Source organism: Glandiceps talaboti, chromosome 6, assembly GCF_964340395.1.
Source record: "Glandiceps talaboti chromosome 6, keGlaTala1.1, whole genome shotgun sequence".
Lineage (NCBI taxonomy): Eukaryota > Metazoa > Hemichordata > Enteropneusta > Spengelidae > Glandiceps > Glandiceps talaboti.
The window spans coordinates 1,110,099-1,123,459 of NC_135554.1; the positions used below are offsets into that span (position 1 = coordinate 1,110,099).

Genomic DNA, 13,361 nt, shown 5'->3' on the forward strand with positions numbered 1-13,361 from the left:
AAACAATTGCAAAGAGTGATAAAGACAAAAGGGTTGGAGTTTTGAAGACACAAAGGTCTTGCCATGGTTTCATTTACAGGAAAGGTTGGTGACCTCTACACATTAACTGTTACACATTAGCTGTGAAAATAAATGTAGTTTGCAAGGCTTGTTTGATAGGTCAATTGTACATCATTCTGAGATGGAGTCATCTATTTGAAACCAAATACTTTCAACTTAAATTATTTTCAAAAAGTATAAAGTGTGGCAAGGGATAGTGTTTTGGTAGTTACCTTAAATTAATGTTGATTATAAACAAGTGTAAAGATTGATTATGTATATATTGTACAACTACAAGTGTCAGCTAGTCTACATCATTTGGAACAATGAGCTATGGCCAGTACTTGACTATTTTACATTTAATACATTTTTACATTCTAAGGCTGCATGAAATACATTTATTACATTTAATACACGGGAGATGGTTTAGGTACATTTAATACATTCTAGAGTTGCACGAAATACATTGTATTTCTCGGCGATGGTCCGGTAGCTTGCATTTAATACATTTAATACATTCTAGAGTTCCACGAAATATATTCTCGTATCGAGAGACGGTACGGGACCTTGCATTTAATGCATTTAATACATTCCAGAGGTGCACGAAATACATTCTATTAGTTGGCAATGGTCCGGGTCACTTGCATTTAATACACTTAATACATTTAATGCATTTAATACATTCTAGAGTTACACGAAATACATTCTATTTCTCGACGATGGTCCGTGTAGCTTGCATTTAATACATTTAATACATTTAATGCATTTAATACATTCTAGAGTTACACGAAATACATTCTATTTCTCGGTGATGGTCTGGGAAGCTTGCATTTAATACATTTAATACATTTAATGCATTTAATACATTCCAAAGTTGCACGAAATACATTTTATTTGTCGGCGATGGTCTGGGTAGCTTGCATTAAATACATTTCATGCATGTAATGCATTTAATACATTTAATGCATTTAATACATTCTAGGGTTGCATGAAATACATTCTTTTTCTCGGTGATGGTCCGGGTAGCTTGCATTTAATGATTTCTAACTTCTCTTTAAAAAATGTAAAACGTGCATGATTTAAATGTAAAAAATGTATTTCGTGCAAAATATCTAACTTCTGGCCATGGATGGGAACAATGGGTACAACTACAAGTGATAGCTAGTCTACATCATTTGGAACAATGGGTACAACTACAAGCGACAGCTAGTCTACATCATTTGGAACAATGGGTACAACTACAAGCGACAGCTAGTCTACATCATTTGGAACAATGGGTACAACTACAAGCGACAGCTAGTCTACATCATTTGGAACAATGGGTACAACTACAAGTGATAGCTAGTCTACATCATTTGGAACAATGGGTACAACTACAAGCGACAGCTAGTCTACATCATTTGGAACAATGGGTACAACTACAAGTGATAGCTAGTCTACATCATTTGGAACAATGGGTACAACTACAAGTGATAGCTAGTCTACATCATTTGGAACAATGGGTACAACTACAAGCGACAGCTAGTCTACATCATTTGGAACAATGGGTACAACTACAAGTGATAGCTAGTCTACAGTATTTGGAACAATGGGTACAACTACAAGTGATAGCTAGTCTACATCATTTGGAACAATGGGTACAACTACAAGCGACAGCTAGTCTACATCATTTGGAACAATGGGTACAACTACAAGTGATAGCTAGTCTACATCATTTGGAACAATGGGTACAACTACAAGTGATAGCTAGTCTACATCATTTGGAACAATGGGTACAACTACAAGTGATAGCTAGTCTACATCATTTGGAACAATGGGTACAACTACAAGCGACAGCTAGTCTACATCATTTGGAACAATGGGTACAACTACAAGTGATAGCTAGTCTACATCATTTGGAACAATGGGTACAACTACAAGCGACAGCTAGTCTACATCATTTGGAACAATGGGTACAACTACAAGCGACAGCTAGTCTACATCATTTGGAACAATGGGTACAATTACAAGTGATAGCTAGTCTACATCATTTGGAACAATGGGTACAACTACAAGCGACAGCTAGTCTACATCATTTGGAACAATGGGTACAACTACAAGTGATAGCTAGTCTACATCATTTGGAACAATGGGTACAACTACAAGCGACAGCTAGTCTACATCATTTGGAACAATGGGTACAACTACAAGCGACAGCTAGTCTACATCATTTGGAACAATGGGTACAACTACAAGTGATAGCTAGTCTACATCATTTGGAACAATGGGTACAACTACAAGTGATAGCTAGTCTACATCATTTGGAACAATGGGTACAACTACAAGCGACAGCTAGTCTACATCATTTGGAACAATGGGTACAACTACAAGCGACAGCTAGTCTACATCATTTGGAACAATGGGTACAACTACAAGCGACAGCTAGTCTACATCATTTGGAACAATGGGTACAACTACAAGCGACAGCTAGTCTACATCATTTGGAACAATGGGTACAACTACAAGTGATAGCTAGTCTACATCATTTGGAACAATGGGTACAACTACAAGTGATAGCTAGTCTACATCATTTGGAACAATGGGTACAACTACAAGCGACAGCTAGTCTACATCATTTGGAACAATGGGTACAATTACAAGCGACAGCTAGTCTACATCATTTGGAACAATGGGTACAACTACAAGCGACAGCTAGTCTACATCATTTGGAACAATGGGTACAACTACAAGTGATAGCTAGTCTACATCATTTGGAACAATGGGTACAACTACAAGTGATAGCTAGTCTACATCATTTGGAACAATGGGTACAACTACAAGCGACAGCTAGTCTACATCATTTGGAACAATGGGTACAACTACAAGCGACAGCTAGTCTACATCATTTGGAACAATGGGTACAGTATTTATAAATGAGTGCAACATATGTTGACAAGTTTGAAATATTGCTTTCATATTGTAATAAAGACAAAATCAGCATGGAATCTGATCAAGTCTTACCTATTGAGATTATGTAGTAGGGTTTTTAGCCATCTGGTGTTTTCAGATGGACATTAACTTATACATTATTGAATGATTAAATAAAGATTTCATTGCCATAGAAACAGATGACTGACTATATTCTCTTCAGCAGAATAACATGGTCTGTCAAATACAGCATTAAATATTCAATCAAAATTGAAATATACAGATCACATGATAAAAACAAGGCATGTCATAAGACTAATATATAATATATGACAATGATCTGCAGCAGACAGCAATGATAAGTTCAAAGGTCAATATTGTATGATGACATATCTATGTTAAAATGGTGAGTACTACTTTTCCTTTACATCTCTTCAGTAAAGACACTGCATGGTCATGTGTAGCATCCTCTAAAGTCTCTCCATTTACAGCTAAGATTTGGTCCCCACGTTTCAGTTGTCCACTCTCTGAAGCAGCACCTTTGGTAAAGACAGTTTTGACATATATTGGTAGATCTCCATGAGGACTACCATAGCCACCAACAATACTAAACCCAAGACCGTCTGGTCCCCGAACTAACTCAACTGTTTTTATATTCATGTCCCTGTTGAAACAATAAAAATGGAATATGAAAAAAACAATAACTTTGAAAAAGTACAACTATTGGGAAACCTGTTTATTGCCTTATAAAATTATATCTAGCACCAGTATGACCGGCTGTAAACTGAATGCCTTCCGTAAGGTCAAAACTTTAGATTTTTGTTCCAACACACATTGTCACAAATTAGTGTCAGAATGCAAAACTATAGCTATCATGACTATAGCTATGATAATGTTACCAAACTACACGACATTTAAAGCTGAATTGCATAAATATAAAAATCATGCAATTATGCAAATCATTGCGATCATAAGATGATGAGATATAAGTTTTAAACCAAAATTCAAAATGCATATCCCCAATGGGATCATTATGTTGGGAATACACCTCCCCTGATGCAACCCCATTAAATGTCGGCGCAATCTGCTCAGTGGTTTTTGAATTATAGATTTTTGACAAAAAGACACATTTTTAGCCCTAATTTGCATATTATTGATTGGATCATTATATCTTCAACAATTCTTAATCTAAACGCCATGAAGAAGGTTCCACCCACATTTCAGTTCAATCTGCTCCATATTTTTAGAATTAAAAAGGCACATTTTTACCTCTCGTAAGGAGAGGTATTGAAATGGCGATATCTGTCTGTGTGCCTGTCTGTCCATCTGTGTGTGTGTGTGTGTGTGTGTGTGTGTGATCATTTTCTTATCACTACTTAAAAACGGCTGGCTCAATTATAATGAAATTCACTTCACATCTTCCATATGCAAGAACTGATTAGATTTTGGTAAACATCCAATGAATATTAATAAGTTATTTGCATAATTAATGGTTTTGAGTAATTATGCTATATCTTTGGAACACAAAGAATTTGTTTCACATGTTAACCATAACAAGCACATATGTCCTATAAAGGTTGTTGATTTAGCATAAAGCTTTTGTATCAATAATTTGCATAATTAATGACTTTTGGTAATTTGGCTATATATAAAAAATGCATACTTCAATTTCAATATACATGTAATTAAGTGCATACGTTAACCATAACTAAGCATATATGTCCTATAATGTTTGCTGATGTAGATTACAGTTTAAATGAATAATTTGCATAGTTTAGAAATATGCATTCTAACAATGTGTGTAGGCCCTTACAGGAGGCATTCAGTTTAAATCTGGTTACACCTAATTTGCATATGGCATCATCATGTTGTGACCAATTCTCAACCTAAACACCCCAAACAATGTTCCCACCACATTTCAGACTGATCTGACCAGTAGTTTTTTGAGTTTAAGTTTTTTGACCAAAAATAATAGTTTTTTAACCAAAATCACAGGTACCTTGCCATGCCTATATATTATTAAAGAAGTTCAGTTGTGCTGAAAACTGCATCAAAAACTATAGTAAACACATATGCTTTGTTATCATCAATGCATGTACCAAATTTAAGTTTGCATTCTTCAGATATACCCTTATTACCAACAAGTCATTGAGAATGACATAGTCCCCGCTATAATTGGGTTTTAAGGAATTATCACTACTCTGATCACGCAACAACATTTGTGAACCTAAAACAAACAGACTTAGATATGTTGTGGGTGCTTGTTGGACATGGAATATGCCTCCAACAATAAAGGATTGGTTGGGTATGGGGGATCATATCACGATGAAAATGGAGTCTGAGTTATGAGTTGGACATGGAAAATTCACAAACAAAATGGCTGCCAGGCAGCCATATTGGATCGTATCACGACAAAAATGGATATGCACATGTATGTCATAGAACGCTGTCCTAATACCAACTTTGAATGAGATCTGTTTAAGCATGTCTGAGTTATGGCTTTGGACATGGAAAATTCACAAACAAAATGGCTGCCAGGCAGCCATATTGGATCGTATCACGACGAAAATGGATATGCACATGTATGTCATAGAACACTGTCCTAATGCCAACTTTGAATGAGATCTGTTCAAGCATGTCTGAGTTATGGCTTTGGACATGAAAATTCGCAAACAAAATTAAATGGCTACCAGGCAGACATATTGGATCGTATCACAATGAAAATGGATATGCACATGTTTGTCATAGAACACTGTCCTAATACCAACTTTGAATGAGATCTGTTCAAGCATGTCTGAGTTATGGCTTTGGACATGAAAATTCATGAACAAAATGGCTGCTAGGCGGCCATATTGGATCGTATCATGACAACAATGAATGTGCACATGTATGTCATAGAACACTGTCCTAATGCCAACTTTGAATGAGATCTGTTAAAGCATGTCTGAGTTATGGCTTTAGACAGGGAAAATTTGCAAACAAAATGGTTGCTAGGCGGCCATATTGGATCGTATCATAAAACAAATTGACGTGCATATGTATGCCATAGCATGTTGCCCCTGTACCAAGTTTGAAAAAAATCGGTCCAGGCATCTCCAAGAAACGGCTGCGGACGGACAGACGGACGGACGGACGCACGGACAGACGGAACCCAATCCATAAGTCCCCGTTCCGGACTTCGTCCGCGGGGACTAAAAATATCACCAATGGTGTTGTAGCACAACTGTAGTTTTTAAAAACGTTTATCCATATGCTAGTCCATGCTAACAATAGGTGTTCATTTGCTGAATGACTATCGAACCATGTTGCTATCTTTGCGATATACGAGATCATTTGGCTGTTGCTATGGGCGTGGTCATGTTGCTAGATATACTTGCAAACATTTTTGAATGTTTTTGTTCACTTGTGTATGAATTCCTGATATCATCTTAGCAATAAATGTGGTCATTTGGCTGTTGCTATGGGCGTGGTCTTGTTGCTAGGTACATTTGCATACATTTTAAAATGTTTATTCATTTGTCTATTAATCCTCTTGTTATCTTTGAAATAAACGTGGTCATTTGGCTGTTGCTATTGTCATGGTCTTGTTGCTAGGTACATTTGCATACATTTTTTTGAATGTTTATTCATTTGTCTTTCAATTCCTGTTACCTTCACATTATATGTGATCATTTGAGTATAGCTATGGGCGTGGCCTTGTTGCTAGGAAAATTTAAATATATTTTTTGAATGTTTATTCAATTGTCTATTAATCCCTGTTATCATGAAATATACAACTGTTTGGCTGTTTCTATGGGCGTGGTCATGGTTGCTAGGGATATTTGCATACATTTTTTGAATGTTTACCCACTTGCCTACCAGATGATGTTGTTATTTGACCAAAATATACTGCCATTTGGTTCTTGCTAAGGGCATAGTCATGGTTGCTAGGGCCAATTGTGTCAAAACATTTTGAAGAAAATCTGCAGAATAACACATCTATAAACATCTCACCAAATTTCAGTCTCATTGACCGTGTACTTTTTGAGATATAAATTTTTGACCAAAATTCACATTTGTCCACCTAATTTGCATATTATTGACGAGATCATTATATGCTTAATATTTCTTCATCTATACACCCACAGATGCATCCCCATTAAATTTCAGCCTAATCTGCTGAGTACTTTTGGAATGATAGGTAGCCCTAATTTGCATATTACTGAGGGAATCATCATGTCATGAACAAATGTTAATTTCCTAAGAATGTTCCCACGAAATTTCATGCCAATCTGCCCAGTAGTTCTGGAGTTTAAGTTTTTTGACCAAAACTCTCATTTTTTGACCCAAAACCCACATCTCTTATGCAATCATTTTTATTTGAACAATTTCCCAACTAGAAACCAGAAGTAACATGACCACCAAATATCAAAGCAATCGGTCCAGCAGTTTTTGACTTTAAGTTGTTTACACACACACAGACAGACAGACAGACAGGCAGACACTTTGCTGTGCCTATAGCACTACTGAACCTTATCAGTTTTTGACCCAAATTGAGCTGCTTAATAGACCTACTTTGCATATCACCCACGGAATCATCATGTTGTGAATATACCTCTATACACATCCCCAGATGCATCCCCATCAATTTCAACCCACTCTGCTCAATAGTTTTGGAATTCCAGATTTTTGACCAAAAAGTATATTTAGTCCAAATTTGCATTAAGTTAGACTTTGAAAATGTTCCAACCAAATTTCAGACCGATCTGCTAAGTAGTTTTTGGGTTTATAATATGTTGGTTTTTTGCTAAAAACCAAAAATGAGATTTTTTGACCCAAATCATACATCTGTGATGCAATCATTTTGAACAATTGCCAACCACAAGTAATCTCCCCACCAAATACCAAAACAATTGGTTAGGGGGTTGGAGTTTAAGTTGTCCACACACACACACACACACACACACACACACACACACACACACACACACCATACCTATAGTACTACTGAACCTCTTGATTGGTGGCTGTGTATTACAGTTTTTGAATTCTACAGTAAATACCAAGTTTTGAAATATGGATGTCATTCAGTCATATTTGCATGTGTTGCAAAACAAAGTGCTGTGCATATGTCTTATGATATGTTCCTTCGTACCAGGCATATAACATATCAAAGTAACGACATATTGTGGACGGACAGATGGATGATGAGCAGACAGACAGACAGACAGACAGACAAACAGACAGACAGACAGACAGACAGATGAATGTACAGATGGATAGAGCCCATTGTAGTAGTCCCCCAATGGGAGACAAATATTATAATGGTTCAGTAATATCATGTCACATATTGAAATAAACAAAGTACAATGTATATATAAAGATCTATATAAAAGACATGCATTTTACTAGTTACACAATGCACTGTACAAGATTACAGTAATGTTAACTGAACTTGCCCTTGGAAGAGGGACTGCATACTTATTGGTTGCACTGTAAAACATACTGTTATAGCATGTGTAATTGAAAGAGAGAGTACTGGTAGGGTTACATTGTACAAGTATTGTTATTGTCTGTGTAAGGGTTACTGTACTGGTAGGGTTGCATTGTACAATTATTGTTATTGTACTGGTGGATTGCATTGTATTGTATTGTATTGTATTGTATTGTTACTGTCTGTGTAAGAGCTACTGTACAGGTAGGGTGCATTGTGCAAGTATTGTATTGTATTGTATTGTATTGTATTGTATTGTATTGTATTGTATTATATTGTATTGTATTGTATTCTATTGTATTGTATTGTATTGTATTGTATTGTACAAGTATTGTTACTGTCTGTGTAAGAGTTACTGTACTGGTAGGTTGCATTGTACAAGTATTGTTATTGTACAGGTCGGTTGCATTGTATTGTATTGTATTGTATTGTATTGTATTGTATTGTATTGTACACAAAATGCTATTGTCTGTAAGAGTTACTGTACAGGTAGGTTGCATTGTATTGTATTGTACACGTATTGCTATTGTACTGGTGGGTTGCATTGTATTGTATTGTATTGTATTGTATTGTTATTGTCTGTGTAACAGTTACTGTACAGGTAGGTTGCATTGTACAAGTATTGTTACTGTAAAAGTAGGTTGTATTGTATTGTATTGTATTGTATTGTATTGTATTGTATTGTATTGTATTGTATTGTACAAGTATTGTTATTGTCTGTGTAAGAGTTACTGTACTGGTATGTTGCATTGTACAAGTATTATTATTGTCTGCGCAAGGCTTACTGTACAGGTAGGTTGCATTGTACAAGTATTGTTACTGTACTAGTAGGTTGTATTGTATAGTATTGTATTGTATTGTATTGTATTGTATTGTATTGCATTGTATTGTATTGTACAAGTATTGTTATTGTCTGTGTATTGGTCACTGTACTGGTATGTTGCATTGTACAAGTATTATTATTGTCTGTGTGTTCAAACCTGCCAGTACAAACCTACAAAGCTACCAGTACAAACCTATCAGTACAAACCTACCAGTACAAACCAACCAGTACAAACCTACCAGTACAAACCAACCAGTACAAACCTACAAACCTATGGTACAAACCTACCACTACAAACCTACCAGTACAAACCTACCAGTACAAACCTACCAGAACAAACCTACCAGTATAAACCTACCAGTACAAACCTACCAGTACAAACCAACAAACCTGTCAGTACAAACCTGTCAGTACAAACCTACCAGTACAAACCTACCAGTACAAACCTACCAGTACAAACCTACAAACCTGCCAGTACAAACCTACCAGGACAATCCTACCACTACAAACCTACCAGTACAAACCTAGGTCCTACCAGGACAAACCTACCAGTACAAACCTACAAACCTGCCAGTACAAACCTACCAGGACAATCCTACCAGTACAAACCTACAAACCTGCCAGTACAAACCTACCACTACAAACCTACAAACCTACCAGGACAAACCTACCAGGACAAACCTGTCAGGATAAACCTATCTGTACAAACCTATCTGTACAAACCTATCAGTACAAACCTACCAGGACAAACCTACCAGGATAAACCAACCAGTACAAACCTACCAGTACAAACCTACCAGGAAAACCCAACCAGTATAAACCTACCAGTACAAACCTATCAGTACAACCTACCAGTACAAACGTACCAGTACAACCTACCAGTACAAACCTACCAGTACAAACCTATCAGTACAACCTACCAGTATAAACGTACCAGTACAAACCTACCAGTATAAACCTACCAGTACAACCCTATCAGTACAAACCTACCAGTACAAACCTATCAGTACAAACCTACCAGCGCTAGTACAAACTAACAAACCTACCAGTACAAACCTACCAGTATAAACCTACCAGTACAAACCTATCAGTACAACCTACCAGTACAAACGTATCAGTACAAACCAACCAGTACAAACCTACCAGTACAAACGTACCAGTACAAACCTACAAACGTACCAGTACAAACCTACCAGTACAAACCTATCAGTACAAACCTACAAACCTACCAGTACAAACCTACGACTACAAACCTATCAGTACAAACCCATCAGTACAAACCTACCAGTACAAATCTACCAGTACAAACCTGCCAGTACAAACCTACCAGTACAAACCAACCAGTACAAACCTACCAGTACAAACCTACAAACCTACCAGTACAAATCTACCAGTACATACCTACCAGTACAAACCTACCAACCTACCAGTACAAACCTACAAACCTACCAGTACAAACGTACCAGTACAAACCTACAAACCTATATCAATACAAGCCTACCAGTACAAACCTACCAGTGCAAACCTATCAGTACAAACCTACAAACATACCAGTACCAACATATCAGTACAAACCTACCAGTACAAACCTACCAGTACAAATCTACCAGTACAAACCTACAAACCTACCAATAGAAACCTACCAGTACAAACTAACAAACCTACAGTACAAACCTACCAGCACAAACATACCAGTATAAACCTACCAGTACAAACATACAAACCTACCAGTACAAACCAACAAACCTGCCAGTACAAACCTACCACTACAAACCTGTCAGTACAAACCTACCACTACAAACCTACCAGTACAAACCTACAAACTTACCAGTACAAACCTACCAACCTATCAGTACAAACCTACCAATACAAACCTATCAGTACAAACCTACCACTACAAACCTACAAACCTACCAGTACAAACCTACAGTACAAACCTACAAACCTACCAGTACTAACCTACAAACCTACCAGTACAAACCAACCAGTACAAACCTACCACTACAAACCTATCAGTACAAACCTACCAGTACAAACCTACCAGTATAAACCTACTAGTACAAAACTACCACTACAAACCTACCAGTACAAACCTACCAGTACAAACCTACAAACCTACCAGTACAAACCTACCACTACAAACCTACCAGTACAAACCTGCAAACCTACCACTACAAATCAACCAACCCATCAGTACAAACCTACCAGTATAAACCTACCACTACAAACCTACACCTACAACCCTACAAACCTACAGTACAAACCTACCAGAACAAACCTACCAGCGCTAGTACAAACAAACAAACCTACCAGTACAAACGTACCAGTACAAACATACAAACATACCAATAGAAACCTACCAGTACAAACCTACCAACCTACAGTACATACCTATCAGTACAAACCTACCAGTACAAACCTACAAACTTACCAGTACAAACCTACCAGTATAAACCTACCAGTACAAACCTACCAACCTATCAGTACAAACCTACCAGTACAAATGTATCAGTACAAACCAACCACTACAAACCTACAAACCAACCAGTACAAACCAACCAGTACAAACCTACCAGTACAAACCTACCTGTACAAACCTACAAACCTACCAGTACAAATCTACCAGTACAAACCTACCAGTACAAACCTACAAACCTACCAATAGAAACCTATCAGTACAAACTAACAAACCTATATCAATACAGGCCTACCAGTACAAACCTAACAGTACAAACCTACCAACCTACAGTACATACCTACCAGTACAAACCTACCAACCTACCAGTACAAACCTACAAACCTACCAGTACAAACCTGCCAATACAAACTTACCAGTACAAACCTACCAACCTACCAGTACAAACCTACCAGTACAAACCTACCAGTACAAACCTACAAACCTACCAGTACAAACTAACAAACCTATATCAATACAAGCCTACCAGTACAAACCTACCAGTGCAAACCTATCAGTACAAACCTACAAACATACCAGTACCAACATATCAGTACAAACCTACCAGTACAAACCTACCACTACAAACCTACAAACCTACCAGTACAAACCTACAGTACAAACCTACCAGTACAGACCAACCAATACAAACCTACCAGTACAAACCTACAAACCTACCAGTACAAACCAACCAGTACAAACCTACCACTACAAACCTATCAGTACAAACCTATCAGTACAAACCTATCAGTACAAACCTACAAACCTACCAGTACAAACCTACCAGTATAAACCTACTAGTACAAAACTACCACTACAAACCTACCAGTACAAACCTACCAGTACAAACCTACAAACCTACCAGTACAAACCTACCGGTACAAACCTACCACTACAAACCTACCAGTACAAACCTGCAAACCTACCACTACAAATCAACCAACCCATCAGTACAAACCTACCAGTATAAACCTACCACTACAAACCTACACCTACAACCCTACAAACCTACAGTACAAACCTACCAGAACAAACCTACCAGTGCTAGTACAAACAAACAAACCTACCAGTACAAACGTACCAGTACAAACCTACAAACATACCAATAGAAACCTACCAGTACAAACCTACCAACCTACAGTACATCACTATCAGTACAAACCTACCAGTACAAACCTACAAACTTACCAGTACAAACCTACCAGTATAAACCTACCAGTACAAACCTACCAACCTATCAGTACAAACCTACCAGTACAAATGTATCAGTACAAACCAACCACTACAAACCTACAAACCAACCAGTACAAACCAACCAGTACAAACCTACCAGTACAAACCTACCAGTACAAACCTACAAACCTACCAGTACAAATCTACCAGTACAAACCTACCAGTACAAACCTACAAACCTACCAATAGAAACCTATCAGTACAAACTAACAAACCTATATCAATACAGGCCTACCAGTACAAACCTAACAATACAAACCTACCAACCTACAGTACATACCTACCAGTACAAACCTACCAACCTACCAGTACAAACCTACAAACCTACCAGTACAAACCTGCCAATACAAACTTACCAGTACAAACCTACCAACCTACCAGTACAAATCTACCAGTACAAACCTACAAACCTACCAGTACAAACTAACAAA

At 37.3% G+C, this 13,361-nt stretch overlaps 1 protein-coding gene across 1 annotated transcript in view; it reads right to left on the reverse strand.

The window, feature by feature from the left end:
- Positions 1-3,253: 3,253 nt before the first annotated feature.
- LOC144436445 (multiple PDZ domain protein-like) overlaps positions 3,254-13,361 on the reverse strand; it is a 330,925-nt gene continuing 320,817 nt past the window's right edge. The window contains exon 35 of the mRNA XM_078125244.1: positions 3,254-3,610. Within this exon, the coding sequence (XP_077981370.1) occupies positions 3,340-3,610 (271 nt within the window). The 3' untranslated portion in view covers positions 3,254-3,339. The remainder of the gene's footprint in view (positions 3,611-13,361) is intronic.